This window comes from Labrus bergylta, chromosome 6 (genome assembly GCF_963930695.1).
Source record: "Labrus bergylta chromosome 6, fLabBer1.1, whole genome shotgun sequence".
Classification (NCBI taxonomy): domain Eukaryota; kingdom Metazoa; phylum Chordata; class Actinopteri; order Labriformes; family Labridae; genus Labrus; species Labrus bergylta.
This window is the reverse complement of record NC_089200.1, coordinates 10145809-10166173: the sequence shown is the minus strand read 5'-3', so window position 1 is coordinate 10166173 and position 20365 is coordinate 10145809. Positions and strand designations below refer to the sequence as shown.

The 20365-nt window shown below is 40.1% G+C and overlaps 1 protein-coding gene across 2 annotated transcripts in view; it reads right to left on the bottom strand.

The window, feature by feature from the left end:
• Nucleotides 1-19167, bottom strand: part of exoc2 (exocyst complex component 2) — a 54653-nt gene extending 35486 nt beyond the window's left edge. For both annotated transcript variants that reach the window (XM_020656703.2, XM_029281354.2), the window contains exons 1-4: nt 19092-19167; nt 6753-6913; nt 4211-4387; nt 2384-2510 (exon numbers count right to left, since the gene is read on the bottom strand). In XM_020656703.2, the coding sequence (XP_020512359.2) occupies nt 2384-2510; nt 4211-4387; nt 6753-6870 (422 nt within the window). In that variant the 5' untranslated portion in view covers nt 6871-6913; nt 19092-19167. The remainder of the gene's footprint in view (nt 1-2383; nt 2511-4210; nt 4388-6752; nt 6914-19091) is intronic.
• Nucleotides 19168-20365: the final 1198 nt, after the last annotated feature.

Here is a 20365-nt window from a genome sequence, read left to right as displayed (position 1 = left end):
AAAACACGACTACAAACTGCAATGACTCTAAAATAAATTAAAAAATAATGTATACGTTCGTTTGAGATACTTTATGAGAGAGTAGGCTCTGCTTGGTGGTACAATATTTACTACCAAAATTTTCCAGCAGGGGGCAGTGTGCAGCCAAAAGTAGCCAGGCTGAGAGAGCTTGGCGTGGGAAGTGCAGTGTGTGACGCCTGGGTTCCCCTGGAGGACCCAGCACTCATTAGGGAAGCTTGATCTCTACTAATGACCCGTGGCCTACACAAACCGAACCCCCCCCCGCCACCTCCACCACCCACTATGCAGCTACACACACACACACACACACACACACACACACACACGTATATGTATATATAAACATAGAAAAACTAACACACCGGCCGTACAGTTTTATAGAATAAGAACTGGGATAAATAAAATAGACACAACATATAAACAGACACAAATGGACTATATCAGGAGTGCACTCACAAAAGCAGGAGCCTGTAGTAGTACGCTCTTCAACATTCAACATTTAATTCAACATTTCTAGAGTTGTAGAAATGATCCAATTTGACTCCATGTATCAACAGAGTAACTGTGTATGATTCATCTTCAATTCTGAGTAAAAAACACAAACTGTTTACTTATTTACTGTGCGCTGCATATTATTTCTGCAGGTGAGTGGAGAGGTTACACTAACATAGGTCACACTTTCTTCAAGTGTTTTCAAACCTTGTCGTCATGATGACTAAGAAGTTACCACATATAGACGCTCACAGAGGACAATCCTCTAACAGCTCTTCTTTATTTTATGACTTAATTTAGAGATGGGACAGTAGATAGAGTAAGACATCTGGGAGGGAGAGAGAGAGAGAGTGAGGAATGACGAGCCACAGGACGGATAACCTGGGCCGCCCGCTTGGGGAACCAGAGCCTCCGTACATGGGGGGCTCACACTAACAACTACGCTCCCGGCGCCACTGCAATGTCACATTTAACGACAATTAAGAGCTCTATGCACCTACTCAAGATTTGTTAGGATAAAAGCAAATGAGGGTATCTAGGGGGTGGGGCAATCCTCGAGTTAAAAGCATCATTACTTTGCTCCTGTTAGTCACAGTCTCTTGTATGTGTTCAGTTTGCAGAAAACACAAAGAAGAACGGTTATAACCCTTTGTTATTCAAGACGTGTGGGTGTTACATGATAGATTTTTTAAAAAGAAAACGGTATTAAAAATACTGGGTGAGATATAAATGGTGTGTAGACTTTTATTCCACAATCAATGCATTTTGAAAGTGAGGTGTTAGAAATCAGGCCTTGATTTCCAGATCAACCAATGACCCCAGTTTGTACCTCAGTCTCACATGCTTTTTGCCAGGTGTATTAATAATGTAAGAAATGTTGCTTGATATGACAAATGTAAAAAGTAAGACAGTTTCCTCCAGTCCTCAGTCGCTCCACCTCTCCATGTTGTGCCTTCACTGAGCATTCAACATCATGACCTCTGAAGACCCTGCAGCAAATGTAAGTATAATCTGGTTAAAAGTTTTTGCACTTTGCACTTGACTGACTTAAACTAGGTGATACGTTGTGTTTTTGTAGCACACTTGTGTTTTTTTCAGCTGGCTAAGCTGGCAGCTCAAACGTTACACCTTGTAGTTCAGAAATTAATAGTTACATCTGTGTTTCAAACGTTTCCATCTCTACTTCCTCATTACTTAGGAACATCACGACGCAATGTACACAGGAGTGATGCTACACTTACAAAATGCTTCTCGGATGAAAAGCTTAAAGGGGTGTTTTATTTTTGAAAAACCTTCCATTATCACGTCAACATATAACTAAAGTGTTTTCATATATGAGGTCAAAGATTATTGTGCAGACTGGATGTTTAGAGCGACCCTGGCAGACCAGTGAATGGTACGGCCTGTTTTTATGGGGGTCTCATCTCTGGCCACGAGCGGTCACTTGCCCCCGGCCCCTCTTAAGCAAACAAACACTCAGCTAGAAATGCCAGAACCTGACAACACAAACTATATATTACAACTTCTGCACTCCCTGCCAGGCGCGTGGGAGGCAGCACCACGCCGCCCGCTCCGAGGCAGCAACAAAAACATGTGTGTGGGACACAGCTTTGGCTCTTTCCAATATCCCTCTCTATCGTCGTCCTCTCTGTTTTATACACAATTATTGTGTTTCCACTCCCCGTGAGCGGCGGTTAAAGGCTGCCCAGCCATTGCTGTGTTGGCAAAATATTTCAAACGCCTGCATATGGGGAGAGTTTGTTTCTGTTTTGGGGATGTAAACCATGACTCAATGAGAAGAGTGTGTGTGTTTATGGCGGTGTGATTGTGCTGAGCGACTCGTGTGTATTCGGGTGTTCTCAGTCCATACTTGTCTATGTCGATGCCCAGTGGATTGCTGGGTCTCAGGGAGAGCGGGGAGATGCCTTTGTTGCGGTCAGTCCTCATGTCGTAGTAGTTCATCTCGTCCACCCACACTGCAGACTGGTCCAGGATACCTGGAGGAAAAGAAGGGACAGCAGAAGCATGACACGCGTCACTACACTTAGAAACACATCAGATGTGCACTTGCACCCTCTGACATCAACTAATGAATTCATGCTGCATGTCAACTCATTTATTCATTCATTCAAACATGTTCCTCTGTACAGTTACAAAACTGGTAGAAGTTCTGTCTAATCGGCGCTCTCTGTTCTGTACATATGGAACCTATTTATAGGCTGTATATATAAAGCGGACGTAGCCTCTTGTTTTCAAAAAGGAGGCCTACAAAGAAGGAAACTTTAACCTGCATCTCTTTCAAAATTCATGTCATAAAAATTAACAAAAAAATACTCTCCTTCCCGCTTGTTTTATTACCTCTGTGAAACACTAGTTTATAAGTCTTCTTCAATACAGCGTGATGTTTTCATTCTGTAAAGTCCCATTTAGAGGGAAATAAAGAAGTACGTAGGGTCTGCTGTTCAGTGTGGCTACCTTTTGATGTTGTTACCGTGACGACCTGTCAGTGAGGATAGATGTTTAGAGATGCGAACCCACTGGAGCAAGCTATCCCAACCTTGGGGTCCTGACCCCCATGTGGGGTCGCCTTGGATTGTATTTATTGATAAATAACAAATATATAGTATAATAAAAATGTATTGAACACAGGCTACTGCGGGCCGTAGCTAAGGCAACAACAAGAAACTTGCAGAGTCTCAGTCTGTCTGAATTTCATTGTGCAGAAATGTAATCTCAGCCTTTCTTCCTCTGTCCACAATAATAAACACCAAAAAGCCTTAATGTGGTCAAAGATGAATGTTGACTGGCAACACAGTAGAAAATCTTCCACATGATTGGAGACAAATTAATTTGAGCAAAAAGCTGTTGTGTGTTTTGGATGTCTGGGTGTTGGTACCACTACACTCGAGGGGTTCAAATCTTGAGTCTACAAACAAAAAGTGAAGTCCTGGTGGCTGCGTCCACTTCTTATATTTCGTTAATAGCTGGTGCAAAACATCCCTGTGTGTTTATCAGATCCCACTAAGGGGTCTATCAGTCAGTGTTTTTTGTTTGGTTCTCAAAGTTGTGAAAATTATTTTGCTTTTGAGTAATTTTTTGTTTCTTCTATTTCAATGTTTGTTTGTTCTGAAGTTGTAGAGCGAGGAGATCTACCCTCAGGAGGGATTTCTCCTTGCTCTTCTTATTTCCACATCCTTTTCTTTAAAGCATCATCGTTGTTTTGTTTTTTAAATTCTCTTCACTTGAAGCAGACTAAACCGAGAGTTTATAGGACACAGGACTATTACAGATTCTTTCGGGATAGATGAATGATTTGGTGCTGAAAGGACAATTATCAGTAGCTCTTTGAGAATCAAATCATTGGATTTTTTGTCACTGCTTCTGAAAGAAAGCAAAACAAGATCTCACACCAAGAAGCTCCCGTTTGAAGGATTTATTAAGTGACTGTGACTTCCTCAGACTGTGACTTATGAAGCCTGTTTTCACTCTTAACTCTTAACATTTGAGGAACCCCTGTTTGTGTCTGTTTTGTGTCTCTGCCAAAAGGATGTATTTGAGTTGTTGGTTTGAAATAAACAAACACCATGAAGATGAATTTCTGTTCAGTCTTTGCAGTGTCAGAAAATAAAGTGAAATTGCATTTTTGTAAATAATTTGTAAAATGTGTGAAATAAATGTTTCCTCCAAATCCTCTTACCAATCCTCTCCGGTCTGATCAGCTTGAAAGAGACCGTGGAGGTGCCGAGACCTCCGGACTTGGTGGTGACGATGATTTCTCCCTTGTCGTCTTTGGCAGGCCCCACGCGGCACACTATCTTACTGGCTGACATCCACTCGGCTGTCAGCAGGCAGTTGTGGCCGCAGATCGACAGAGCTGAGACGGGAAGAGAGAGAGAGAACGGGGGGGGGGGGTGGGGGGGGGGGGGGGGAGAGAGTGAGCGATACAGGCAAACAGTGACAGCATAAATAAACAAAATGTAGCACAACACACACTCGGAACAATCTAAAACAAGAGGTGCTCACTCGCACAGAATAGTCAGACTGTCAGCAGGGGTTAAAGCTCAAGTTGGGGTCAGGATGGGCGTGGGTGGCCTTGACCTTGCTTCCTCTCACTCAGCTCCTTTAAGCTAACGGGTGTCACTTCAGTGTTAAGTGGACCATTACTGGCACAATGTGTACATCTGTCGTCCTCTTTAAAACTCCTTGGACACTCGAGGACAGACGCAGGGATTACTCGACGTTTCCAGCCGAGGGGGATTCTAAAAAAAAAAAGCTTCACGTGTGTGTAGTCAAACATCCTCAAAGGCTGTGAAAGCTGATCAACAAATAGCCCATAAAAGCGTGAATAATATGCCCATTAGAGTCCCATTTCCTGCCTCTGTTCTCTGCTGCCCACTTTGTTTGAATACATAAGCACTCGCACACATTTGTGCATATCTAATTGTCTAATAACAGGCCCCAGGGACATTCATGGTCAGAAATAGAGCTGCATTACTGGCCTAACATCGCAGGCCAAGCGTGGAGTGGTGTGTGAGTCCTCTGGACCCCCCCCCCCCCCCCCCCCCCCAAGTTTCCCCTTACCTCCCCTTTAAACTAGAGAAGTACGGAAGAGGAGAAATTGGCAAACACGAGGGGAAATATAGGCAAAGTGTGACGTTCAAACACATAATGAGAACAAGGTGGATGCTCTTTAAAATCATGACGACACGTTAATAAAACGTCTTCTTTTTGTTGTTGTTGATGAACTCTTGATTTTTTCAAACAAGGCATTCAGAAATCTAAATATTTACTTCAACTACAGGTCATGTTTTGTGTCTGATCCGTTTCCGCTTGTGGCCCTGATGAAGGCCACGAGCGGAAATGCGTCGGTCTGATTTGTGGTTAAGTGTTGCTGGAGCATTTTGACCTGTCCTAGCCTTTCACTCTTCATGCACCTTGATAGATGGTAAAGTTGTGCAGGAAATCCCGCTCTACAGAGGGAGCTGGACAAACTTCAGCTGAAGTAGAAAATGTGAATGTGACACAGCAGGAGAATAATAACCTGTTTTATTAGTAGAAGATTTGTGTTTATATTTTCTACTCTAACTGTAAAGAGGCTGACGTGGTTAACAAGACTGAGGGATTTTTTTGATTTATGTCAAACATTTAAAGAGCACTTGAAACTTTACAAGCCAAAAAACATTTACAAAAGATGTTTTTATGCTAAGATTGCAAAATTAGGGGCGCTGATAGCCTCCTGGTTATGTCACACTGCCCCTGTTTGGAGGCTGAACTCCCCGTCGCCGTCCTCGGCCCTTTGCTGCATGTCATCCCCCCACTCTCTCTCCTCCCAACGCTTCCTGTCTCTCTTCAAGCTGTCCTCTCTAATTAAAGTCAAAAAGGCCAAAAATAATTTCATAATAAGAGATTGCAAAATTAAATAAATACATTTTTTTTTTTAAATCACATTTATTTGCTTTGAGTAGCTTGAAACTTCAGTAAAAAAATGTTTTAAGAACTTTAAGAAATGAAGCACTGATGATGAGCAGTTTAGATATATTAAGTGAAATGTGGCTGCTGTAAAAACATTTTTAAAAGTTTATTTTATTTTCCTGTTGAATTTAGAAATTGTATTTTTTACTCAATTGTCCTAAAAGTGAAACATAAATAGTCAAAAAGTGAGGAAATTATTATTAATGTAGACAACATTCAGGCATCGTCCTGTCCACTTACATATCATATAAACAATAATAAACTCCACACCAGCCTGTTTTAAACAGCGGGCTGCTGTGGTTTGATGACGGATGACTTCATGAAATCAGTTAATACACTTATAAGTTACTAAATTCCTCAACAAACCGCGGCCGAAACTAAACACCAAAGAGACACTTTTACTCCTTTTTTAATGCCCCTCTTCTCAAGAAAATCGTCGAGATATAAACAACAACAAATTAAGAGGTTTTTAATTAGTTAAATCAAATAAATGTCTTATTTATGTGTGGGTCAATCAACAGCACGTGTGAAAAAAAATGTCTACATTATGTTTATTTATCTTCTAATGTTCATTCAATCTTGACTTCTCATTCAGAAAGAGAGTCACATGAAATTATAATGAAGAGGTTTGTACGGGATGATTACAGGGGTCTTCATTCCTGCTGAGAATTTTGTGAAGCAGAAATTCATTTTAGAAAATCAAACAAACACAGAAGAGACACATTCTTTCCAGGACAGAGCGGCTCGTGTGAGGTTGAAAGTATTACCGATGAGGTCGGTCGAGCCTGTGCCCAGGTTCTCTCCACGGATGGTGACCTTGGTCCAGGCCGCGCCCTCCTTGGGCGAGATGCCCGTGACCAGCGGGGGCTGACGGGAACGAGACATGGTGGCCCGAGGCAGACAGGAACTCACGCTCAATCAGCAGCTCCTGGGCATGGAAACAGACACACAAATGAGGACATAGTGAGTAACTAAACAGGGTAAAAAAAAGTTCAGTTCTCACCATCGTCAACATGTAATGACACTTTCAGTACTAAAACAAGGGTTCCCAAAGCGGGGGTCGGGCCGTCCCTGGGGGTCACAAGACACTTAGAGGGGGTTTCAAGATTTTACCCATTATTGTGAAAATATATATTGAAAAAGTAATTGAAGAGATGACTTGTGTTCTCCTTCTCACGTTGTTTTTTTTTTTTTTTTTTTTTTTTTCACAATAAATGACTAAAATAATATAACAGTGTTAAGACTGGGTAAATGTTACACCACCTCCAGGGACAGTGGGGGTCCCCAGTTCCTATCACCTTATTTTGGGGGTCACCCCTGCGCTAAAATAATCAGAGCTGCAAAACAAAAAGAAAAAGACCAGAGAAAGGCACATTGCAATCTGTTTGATATCATGATGTAATATGTTTTACCTTCAAGGAGAATGATCCTACCTTTAAATAATTAACAAATATGATTATTGATTTTCTTACAGACTATTTGAAGGCCAGTGTGTCTCTGAAGGACGACAGCATTTCATCACAATGTTGATTTGTGTTTCCCTGTCTTAATTTTCATCGTGCAATAAGCCACATTAAGATTCTGATCATACATGAAAAGTTATTTATTGTTAAGTTAATTCATGAAATTATTTTTAAATAATCCACCTTTTCTTTTTGTTCTAAAAGCTGAAATAACCTCGGAAATAGAAGATAAGCAGCTTACGCTTTAAGGATGAAAAAAAGTATTTTAAATAACACCGAACCGTACAGGAAGTGAACAACTGATGATTTGAAAAGGGGAAATAAAATTATTAACATTGAAGCACAAACTTTTCGTAATAAGAGACTTTATTATTTTGTTAAGGTCACAAGCTGTTTGTGTTTTTTTCTTGTGAAAAAGTTTGGATGTCAATGTTTTTAGTATTGACCCGGCACGACAGAGAGCAGGCAGAACAGGCTGGCAGCTCGCGTTCATTTCCCACCCTGTAGGTCTCCCAAACAATGTATGCACTGCAGCAGTTATCTCTGAGATAATAGGAAAAATAGAGAAGGCAGCCAAGAACGAAGGAGCAGACAGAGAGCAGGGAGGAAAGGAAGAATGTAAACCTCACAGCGAAGGATAAATAAACCTGGCCTCCCCAATCATTCCACATAAGCCCACACAATGCAGCGCAGATTACGGTACCAACGAAGGAGCACCCATGCAAATCAGTTCATGTTGGGGCTGAGCGGAGGACGAGGGGGGAAAGACTCCAAATGAAAATATGAAAGGATGTATTTCAGCAGCACAGATGTTTGCTAATAAATTACTGCCAGCTCTCCAAAAAGGCCGACCAATCCAGACGCTCTTCAGCGGGGCTTCCGCCCTTTTGCTCCGCAGCCAAAACACGTTCTGCACAAACAATGCAACGAGTTCACACGGACCGGACCTGAGACGAGTTCAGGGTGGTCAGCCTTCCCCACAGTTACACAGACGCTAATAAGGTGTAGGTGTACAAGTGAGGGGAAGACGGCTTCCAAGAGCCAAAAGGGCGACGATATGAAAGGAAATCAAACCTGACAGAGCACTACGCTGATTAGTCAACTTGAGAAAGAGACTTTCCTGTAGGAGGAAAATTAACTCATGCATTAGCAACTGCAGGCGTCTAAACCAGGGCGGACATTTAATACCCTTATATTTATCAAGTAATCTTATTATAAATGACTGTATCTAGAGATTATTTGTCTATTAAGTGGCTAAAAATGTGCAAATTCAAACACCATTTTCCCAGAGATAAATCTTTAAAGCTGCAGAAGTGTAACTAGTTGCTAAAAATCAAACACACTCAAGGAAAGAATAAGACAAAAACAGAAGAAAAAACAAACAAACTTCACGTTTGACAAGCTAAGAAAAATGTGTTTGGCCCTTTGAATGATTAACTACTTAAACAATAGTTGATCCTTTCCCTACTTTGGGGTCAAGAAGACCCCCGGGATGTGCAAGCGGAGTCACATGACAATTTCTGCAACATCAAGATAAGATTGATGGATTCATATCCGACATTTAAAAACCTCATGACATACCGTATGTTGCCAAATTCCTTTGTATTGTAATTTCTTAATTAAGCACATTTTCAGTTACATTTTCTGAATAGTGTTCCACAACATGTTGAGATCCCCTTTATGTATTTAAAAATGTTAAAGCATGCAGCAGATTAAAACATTTTAAACGATCTCATTAGAATCTAATGATCTCATTGATATCTAATGATCAGATAAATATCAGGGAATTAGATTTTTTTTTAAGCTGTCCTTTATTTTAATCAAAGAAAGTTCATAAAACAGTCATAAATAGAGATGCACTGATTCAATTTGTAAGGCTATACAATATATATATATATATATATATATATATATAAATGCATACAATTAAAGTAATTCCAAAGATATGTATCTGAACTTTGTGCTGGCTAAACTGAAGTGTAAGAATTGAACTTTTGATCATATGGTGGGAGGTGTCTCATCTCGTCTGACCGTCGTCATGGAGACGATTTGAGGACACTTCTTTGCAGTCTTCAAAGTGCGAGTTGAGGATGTTTAAAAGGCCCAACGATCTTTCCTGATTGGCATTGTCAGTCTGATATCTGTATGTAAATTACATATTTCAAATCAATATGGGACACTATGCTGTTATTACATCAGATCCGTCCCATCCCATCATAGTCATAAAACTAAATCAGTCGTTCATCAATCAATTCACTAAGTTTCTTAAGTACCGATGCTTCAACATTTTAGACACAAAACATGGTTTGGATTTCATCACTGAGGATTTTCTCCTTTGTTGCACATTTTGGGTTTTCTCATAGTTTGTCTTGCTGAAGAAGATTATTTTCTTCGATTTCAAACAGATACCTGCTGATTCATTTCTTTCTCTATAATAAAAAAATATTAATCAGTTGCAACCTCTATTTCATAAGACTGCATACCACAAAGTATTCTGCAGTTGCATACATTAACCCCTCTGGATTCAGGCAGCAGCCGAACGTACAAACATTCATATCTCACACTATAATGAGTTCATGCTACACCTTTACAATCTCATGCAGCTTTTCTTCAGTAAAGACTCAGTTAAGTTTTTATTTATGCTTTTTATTTTAACACTATTTTATCGCTGATTTCATGCTGGTATTGTATTGGACTGTTTGTACTGAGAGGTATATCATGTGGCACAAAACAGAGTAAGAGTTCAGGTTCTTGCGACCTTTCTCGGGATACTTTTCTCCTGCAGGGTTTCCCCCCGTTGCCCTGACATCGCAGAGTTAACAAGAAAACTCCGATGGGATTTACCTCATGTTGATGCTGCTGCCCCGTGCTTGTCAGAGGAAATGGAGGGGCTACGGATCTGACATGCAGAAGATAAGAGGTTAACAGGCCTAAAACAAGAGCTTGGTATATCCTTCATCAATCCCATATGTTTAGAGTGGGAGGGCGAGGGGGCAGAGGACTGGGATCTCTATTTTGTGCAATTCTGATTCCTCTTCCAGGACTGTTTCAAGCCCCCCCCGCCTCCCTCCCTTCCCTTGTCTTAGAAATACACGTGCACAAACACACAGACAGCCCACACATACACACACACTTACACACACATATATACACGCTGGGCAGAATGACAGCTCAGCTAGGTTTGCGTGCGAGGGGCCCGAGCTGGTGTTGTGTGGTCTGTGTGTATGCGAGTATGTGGATGGATCTGCGGAGAGGTCTGGGCAGTGTGTGTGTATATACATGTGTGTGTATGTGTGTGTGTGTGGTCTGGGTGTGTGGTCTCTGGCGCGGGCCTGGGGAGAGCCTGCTGACGGCTAGGATGAGAAAAGAGCCGCTGTGTTTACTTTACTCTGGGGGCTGTGCATGGACACGGGAACACTGCCCAGACCCCGCTCTGTAACACCAGTGCGCGCACACACACACACACACACACACACACACACACACACACACACACACACACACACACACACACACACACACACACACACACACACACACACACACACACACACACACACACACACACACACACACACACACACACACACATACAGCAAGTCACGCAGAAACGAAAGGGGGGACTCTTGCACAAGTCTCATGTCACACACCATCACAACTACGCTGTAAACTTGGTAATAGAAACTATAACTCTATACAGACTAACTGATTTTTTTCCTGTAAGTAGCAAAAGAGGAAAACAAAAGAAGATGTTTTAAATCTCCAACTGGAAACTTCTGAGGTATGCATCAACCTCTAGGGGGCGTCAGAGGGCCCCCCCCCCCCCCCCCCCAAAAAAAAAAAAAAAATTAAGCCGACTTTATTCCAACATGTGTCAAGTCATGTCATACTGTAAAGGCTGAATCTAATCAATGACAACACACAACTAGATGTAGCCCCTTTTCTCTCGCTTGATTCTCCTCCAGCCGTGATGCCGTACAGCCCCCCCACCACCCCACCCACCTACCCACCCACCCCTCCCTACCCCAGCCTCTCTCTGTGGTAACAGGGCTAAAGAGGCAGGTTTGTTTTCCTTGGAGGCTGACTAACAAACAGCAGGTTTGGCTCTGATCTGTGTGGTAGCGATGAGGAAGTCTGAGGGCTCTGGATCCTCTTCCAGCCCTGCTAATAAAGTGGCAACCCCTACCTTGGCACCGCGCTGGAGCATACGTGGACACAAAGGAAAGACTTTTCATTTAAAACTCTAAACAAATCTTTATGCCACATGAAACCGTTTCATTTCCACATGCCGCGGTGTGCCCCAAATATGCTGTGTTCAAGGGGTCGGGGCTAGATGGCAGCGCTGGATTTCTTTTTCAAACCAAAAGGGAGACAAAGTTCAGTCCCTCTCATCTCTTTGGTGACCAGATTCAAGTAGATATTTGAAAAAAACATTTTCTTAGCTTTCCTCTGCGGCTGAAGTTAATATCAGGGTTTAAAGAATAACACTGAAAAATAAGTTCTTTATAATCACAGAAGAAGAATTATTCACGCTTGTGAAACTGTACGCTCTTAAAAAAAAAAAAAGTGTTTCCTGTATTCAGGGGTATTCAGTCTGACATCACAGCTGTCGTTTTTCTTCAAGCATGCCCTGATCAGCCAATCACATTTATTTATTTATGTATGTTTATTTAATTCATCGCCCAAACAATCCAATTAAATACAAACATAAAAATCTCAAATCTTGAATGAAAAGGAGCAGAGAGAAAGGATAATCTTATTTAATTTGCCCCGCTTCCACATGACATTCATTAACAAAAAACATAATTCATGTAAGAGTTTATCGTCTCAAACTGTTTCTAAGTTGTAAAGAATCAGATGGTTACGTTTTTGCTGCAACTAAATATAAAACAGTTGGTCAGTGCTTTCATGAAATGTACTTTTTAATTACGTGGTAGGACTAACTGAGATAAAGATATTTTGAAGGACATGTTCGAATATTTTCAATAAATTAAAATATCAGAACTGTCCAAGTCTATCCATCTACAGTAAAAATCACAGACTATATTTGCACTTTTAATCACACACATTTCTGCACGTTTATAGATTTAATAAGTCATTTTTTTCACTTTCAGGAAACTATCCTGAGACCATCCTGAGAGTGACACACCATGGGGACTTTCATTTTTCTGTCTCCACCATGGCACCTAATCCGACGCCGGAGCTAAAAAGGTTCCTCTAAACAGGGATTTAGAAACTAAAATAGTGCATAGTCCTTGCAGTGAGGAATCAATAAAAATTGGGGAGAGCTCTTTCCTAGATTGATTGATTGAATTTATTTTGGTGTCATGCACACAAAGTGCCCAACCCTCATGGGTTTATAAGACACCAGAAATTCAGTTGCAGTGGTTTACTTCAACAATTCATAACATTCAATTGCAGGCTTCTGTCACCGTTCAGTCTTAAACAGTGTGTTCTGTCCTTTTCTCCCAGGCTTTACAAATAAAATCTGATACAACAAAGGTTCCTTCTTTATACATCTCAAGTTTTTCATCATCGTCTAGCCAAACGAAAGCAGCGTAAATTGAGGACCTAAAGCTATGAAAAAGTTCCTGCAGTCCAAACGCCTTTAGTTTGTATTGTGCAGAAATATTCTTAAGAACAAGATGCGGTTCTTGTGAAAGTCACGATTCTATTTTCTAACAGGGAAAATACTGAAGGTGATTTCTCAAACATTTGATAGAATAGAATAGATAGAATAGATGTTTATTGCCATTTGCACAGGTACAGGACAGTACAGGTACATTGGAATTCTTGTGCGTTTCTCCCTGAGTCAGCTTCTACAAAAAAAAAGTTAAAATTAAATATAAAATAGAATAGCATTATAAGAAAAAAAGAGTACAGAAGTACAAATAAAAGTAAAAATAAACAAGTTGTAGTAAAAGCTAAGTGATTTAAAATAAACTGTACAGAAGTTATACACTGTATTAAAGCAAAGCTATAATACAAAAAAATAACAAAGGGAACACTGTACAATGAAATGAAAATATAAATATGTTTTCAAATACAGATACAAAGAGAAGTTACCAATGATAGTTCTTTTTGGAGTCTTTTATCATTTGAGTCCAAGACAAATTTCCCCAAGGGGACAAGAAAGTGTATCGTATCGTCGTATTTTAAAAATAAATAAGTGTCTTAGTGTAATGACCTCGGCTCTTCCTCTGTCAAGAAAGTATTCATTTATAAATATATTTAATAAAGTTATTTATTTAAAATAGGGACAGTGCATGTTGATGAACATAAATATGTAAATATGCCAGATTGTAATTTCCATCTGTAGTCCCTCGGCAGGTTGGTGGTTCACACACGTACAAATTTACACCGACAGTAAAAATCACAATTATTTTGCACTTTCAATCACAGGAATTTCTGCACGTTTAAAGATTCAGTAAGGTATTTTAAAGAATTGTAATGCTAGAACAATTTCATGGATGACTCATAAACCATAATAACAAGTAGACGGAGATATAAATAAATCACTCAATCATAAATTAAGTCTGGTATTTGCGATATCAGTGGTTAAAATCAGGAAATACAAGAAATACTCTTCTTTGTTCTCTTTTTAAAATTGTTGTACGTCTTGCCATCGTACCATCGCATTAAGAGAACAGCTGGAAGATCCAACACATATCTCTAATAGGAATGGGATAACAATAATATTAATATTATCATGAAAACAAATCAACCATCGGGGGGGTTTAAACCTCCGCTGAGCTCACATCCACGTCCTCCAAACTTAATCTGCACAAGTTCAAAAACATGACAAACTCTCTGCAGAATCACAGACATGAAAATCTGTTGACCAACACGCCACAGCAGCACAAAAACTAATGTGTAACTATCTCATGAATACTGCGTTCATGCTTCAGATCAAGGCACGGCATGCTTCAAGGTGACTTGCAAATGGCAATGATTGGCAAGTGTGTGTGTGAGTGTGTAAGAGAGAGAGTGTGTAATGGGTTTTAGGGGCACAAAGGGACCCATTTAGACAGTTCATCGCCCTCAGCCCCTCCGTCTCCCATCACAGCAGCGTGCTCGCTATCCGCCGTCAGAAACCCCCCACACTAACACCATTTCAGTCCGTTCTCCCCAACATTACACAAACACCAGATTCCTTCAAAGACCCCCCCCCCCCCCCCCCCCACTCCCCTCACCCTCGAAGACACGTCTGAATGGACAGAGCGGTCCAAACATCACCCACCCTGAGATGAGAGCTCTGATCACATAGACTGGGTGAAGCTCTGGACAGTCTCCCACAGTATTCACTCACACCCGGCCCGCCACATGCCTCTAAGATGTGGGGAGGGCGATGAAGCTGATAGTCAGAAAATTGACCAAATGTGTGTCGACTGGATCATATTTCAAATAAATGGGTCATAAATAAGAACAGTGCAGGTTCTGTTTGAAAACAGTTCAGGTCAGCGAGCTCTCCCACAATGACTCAGCCTCTCCTGGGCGAGCGTTTCGTGACAGAGAACGAGGACAGAGTGATCAGATGTGTGCCTCTGGTTCACTATCCGACCATCACGATCTGTCTGCCCACAGGCTTTGTTATCTTTAGGGGCTGTCTGTTTGTTTGTTTGTCAGTCTCAAGTGCTTTTCAGAGTCAGCTTTAACGAAGTCAAGTCCCCAATTTCCCATATAAAAATCCTGGAACAATAAACAGAAATATGAAGTATAGGCCCGCAAATGCAGGGAGATGTTTTCAGAGGATTAAGAGACTGGAGACAGGCGGCTTTGCCCGGTGACATGGCCAAATGGAGAGATTTGAACCTTCAGGAGCCACTGCTGCCCCGGCTGCTTTGCATAAAACACAAATCGGCAGCGTGAGAACCATTCTCACTGTCCAATCCTGCAACCACACAAACACTGCAGAATAATCTGTTCAGATTGTTTTCTGATTCTATGTGATATGAACGTTTGTATTAAACAAATTCTTTACTGCCATGTCCAAATGGAACAACCTTAGCTCAGCTCTTAAAAAATACAAAATGGCAAAAAGAGGACGTGAGAAAAGACTTGGTTATACATTTAAAAATGTGTTTTTCTTAATTGCAAAAGTAGAAATGCAATGTCTTTAAATTTTTCAGTTCATGTTTTTAAGAGAAACTGGAACCAGTAGACATTCAGCAATTTTAATAACTGCAGGACATACTGAATCTTTGGTTCAGATATGTTTCAAGACACTCAGTTATTATAATAATCAGATGTTTATTTGGTAAAGAATTAGCCAAATTACCTCTCCTACAGTAGAGAAATCTAATTTTATCCTTAAATTATGTTTCTGCCCGACCAATAGACTAAAAAATCCTGAATGATCAGGTCAATATAAGACGGAAAAAAGCATCATGTCCTTCGAATTAAGAAGCTGAAACCACGGACAATTATGGAAACATGACTTTAAATATTATTAATAACAGACAACCTGCACAATGTAGACAGATACTAAGCATCAGTAGTTTGATTTTCACTGTGCAAAAGATTAAAATGATGAAGATGATGTGTAATAATGTTGGTGTAAAGGAAAACTAACTTCAACATATAATACTTAGAATTTTATTAGAATGTCAACATCAAAATATCTAAATTTTAAAAAATTGACTAAACCTATGATTTATATATTTATTTTTGTTGAGTACTTACATCACCTCAAATATTTCAAACAGTTATCAAAGACAGAGAAATCAGTCATTTTATAGTTTTCACAGGACATGTCTTCTCGTGGAGGCCACCATGACAGAGACTAAATGTTTATCGTTGCCGTGGAAACACTGGATGTTACGTCAAAGACCGCTGCATAAGAAAGCGTGAGCTGCTACTGAAAGCTGCCGTACTGTTGATGCATGTGCAGCTGTGATAAAAAACGTCATGTAAATTATACTCGGATATATTAGCTCGTCTGTAAACATATTCTCTTCTTCAGGTCGGTTTCACATTATTTGGCCTTATTTTGATTTCTATAATATTTAGATTAGTTCTGTAGTCCTCTAATTACACGTTACTTTTTGTACATTCTTAAATGCATTGTTTTAATAAGTCTGAATCCCGCAACACTCAATTCAAAAGCTGACTCAGCTATTAGTGAGTTTGTCTCTTCGAGCTGTGCTCTGAGCTGTTTTCCCAGCCTAAAGCTCCTCTTTCTGTCTGTCCGTCTGTCCAGGTCTGACTGGGTCACAGAAGCCATACTGTGAAAACCAGTGGCCCAGCAAGCCTGTCAGCAGGGAGGAGGCTACCAGGTGGGGCAGACCGAGGAGAGAGGACAGGGGTGAGAGAGAAGTGCCGCTTCAAAAAACAAGGCTCGGCATGACCCCCGTCGCTCAACTCAACCCCGAGGTCCACGGAGCAGCGGCACTGAGGAGAGCCTCAAAAAAACACAGCCCACCACATTCCACCAAAACAAACAAGCAGGGCCACCCAAATTTTTCAATTAGAGCACAAGGAGGGGGGCAGGAAATGGATCAGTGTAGCATTCCCTCGGCCGCCCCCAAAGTAGTGCTGACTTCTGGGGAAGAGAAGGAGCTCCACAGAGGGCTCTCACTGAAAGGCTGAAGACTCACTGGCATGTATGTCGACATGAATGACGGAGAAGCTCAATGAAAACTAGTCCTGCGACAGGGCGCCTGCCAGCAATCGACCTGTCAATCAATTACTCCTATTCCCTCCCACATATAATCAATCAGTTGAACAAACACACATGGTTAGGTACCGTTGCTCTTGAGAAAGCCTATTAAAACGAAGTGTGTTATACCAATATTTGACAAAAGTACACAGGAGTAGAGATTATAGAAGCTCAGATTGTTCAGTTTGAAAACATTCCACTTAATGAGGCTGAGCTGAGAGAGGCGGGTCCATATCACAACAAGGAGGACTTAAGGTTTCTTAAGTGAGAAATATATTTATCTTGACTTAAAAGAAAACAACTGGAAATGCAATCATAGCTGACAGACACTGCAACATTATTTAGTTTCCATGAAGAAGTAACCTCGGCGCAAACTTTAATCTCAACAGATTAAAAGTATGTGCAGGTGTTTAAACCACAAATCTACTCCCAGTTTTCACCAGTAAATTCTAAAATTCTGCAGCTGAGTGATGCCGCAATATCTTCTCTGAATAACAGGGGTGTGTGAGAGCTCGTGCTGTGAGAGCTGGCGATATTAAAATGTTACGATATTACTCATCGATGTAAAAGCTGTCTCGCAATATAGACTGAGCGGCAGCCATCGCGGCAGAGTCTGATGTTGAATTGAAAATGAACAGAGAAGATGCCCCCGCCCCGCCCACTGCAGCTTGTGCAGCAAGTGCAGACACACACACATCCACTAAATAAACGGGCTGTGTGTGTGTTTGTGTGTGTGCAATTTCAAAGCAATTTCAAAATAAAAAGTTCTGGTTTACCTGACAGCTAGTATTGTAAATATTTTTGGTTATTATTAATATTTGAATTGTAGCAAATGAGTATACAGTAAAGAAACATGATGATGTCATGTTTATAAGATTCAGGGAGATGTTTTTGTAATAGCCAAACATTTTCACCATTAACTAGTTACTTATCAGCATGCTAATTGGTAGCATACTGGCTGCTTATTTGTCATTATTAAGTGCTTATAAGTACTTTATAAGTGCTCTACATGACCATAACTAATAGGTCATTAACTAAGAGTTTTCCCTCCTTATTCCTGCTTATTGATAGAAAGTTGGGAAGTTGTTGTACATGAATTATGATCGTCACATGCTTCTGTTTACTTCTACCCTATGAGGTCCACCCTAAGAAAAGCAAGATCACAATTCATTTCTGAATGTAATTGACAGGACTATGATGAAGCTCGACACAGCATGACAGACTTGTTATGACTACAACACCTTTGCAATTTCTTAATTTGATATCAAAGATGTCTCCAACACTAATTGGGGGGGGGACGGTAAAGTGAATGAGGGATGAAGTTTTGTGATTTTTTTTGTGAAGTTTTCCATTTAATGAATCGAGTAATCACGACATAAGCCATCACAAATGAAAACGATTTACCTCTTTTACATGAGCAAATTAAAGAGGTACACGATGTTGATATATCTACACTACGTTTGAATAAAGGCAGACACAATGCCACAAAGAACCAGTGGTCACAAGGAGAAAAAAAGCAAAGTAAGACAATACAAAACTGCTCGTTGTAAGACGAACATGGAGAAATATCAAGAAGACAAATTCATTTCACACGAAACGCTACCTCACCTTCAGCTCACAGATTTGTCATTTTGGTTTGGATCATTTCATCACCGTTAAGACGAAATAAGATCACGACAGTATCCACATCTGTTTAGTGTTTTATATTACATGCAACAAACCACACAGCGTTAAAGAAAAACTCAACATAACATTAAAGATTCTCAGAGAAACAGATTTGTTTACATATTTGACACAGAGCTTCCGTTAGCTCGGAGGCTAAACCTGGACTCGTTAGCTTGCTCTCCCCGGAAGACTACGGAGTGACTGTCATTTGTGTTCTTTAACGTCTTTAAAACAGCTTAAATTGTCACGTTTCATACCATAATACCGTCGTATAAACCCTCAGTTGTGTTAGAAATATGTTAGAGAAAATTGGAACTTACAGGTTACAGCAGGACGACAGCAGCGACCGTTTCCTGTGTCACGTGACTACATCCGGTGTCTGAGCATAGCCACGGCCTTCAGAATAAAACACATGACATGAATAAAGGTGACAAAAATATGAATACAGTCAATTAAGACAAGACTGTAAAATCTACTAAGTTGTGTTTGCGTTTAATATATTTATATATGGAAACTCGTTGCCTCAAAAAATTATGTAAAGTGAACTTGTGATTTTAAAGTTAAATTCAATAGTTTATTTTGAAAATACAGTACTGAGACTTTGTTTTGAGTGTAGATGAGGGTTCTAAATATGCAAACACAACCTAAAATGAAAATAAAATAAATTAAATATGCATGTACTGTAATTTGCTTAATACTTACAATCTATACTAATTTACCGTTCACCTTTTAATTAGAACAAAACATATCATGTTCCTGCTGAAATATAATAGATACAATAGATTAAAAAAAATGCATATTCTGAGATACAGCTTGACTTAGATATTTGTATGACTTAAAATATGTTTTTATAAAGAAAAATTGAATAGAATTGATTTCATATGATAGGGACACTGCAGTTTAACATTCTTACTATACAGAGCTTAAAACTGAGAAAGATATATTTGTATTAATCCCTCAAGAGGAAATTCAATTTTACACTCTGTGGTTGAGACATGTTACATGCATAGGCTGAAATACACACACATGCACAAACAGGGTCCGATGGACATGCGCTTCTGGAGAGATGGCAGAGTAAGGGGGTTGCACATGGAAGAGCGCCCAAGCAGTTGAGTTGTCTTGCTCGAGGGTACTTCAGCAGAGCTACATAAGCAAACTTGAACCTCTCCAGCTACCAGACAAATTTCCACATCTGGTCCACACCGGGACTTAAACTGGCTACCCTCCAGCTACTAACCCAAGTCCCTACATACTGAGCTACTGCTACTTACAGATTTTATTGCTAAAACTAATTTCCAACTCTTGTCCCTAGTTGATCCTTTGAGCACATAATGTAAAAATATGCAACATTGAGCAACATAAAACCACATGACACTACATATATGAGGGTTCAATAGAATTCATATACCACAATAATAAAATACATCCTTTTCATTACATTTCATTTGTTTTATTGCATTCCTTTTAAGCCATACAATGTAGAGAAATACTTCATTTTTTATCCTTTACAAATAATAAAAAAGGTGCAGGAGGAAAAAAAACACAAAAAGTAAATCAATGGGTAAAAATAATACATTTTTTGTTTTTATTATTC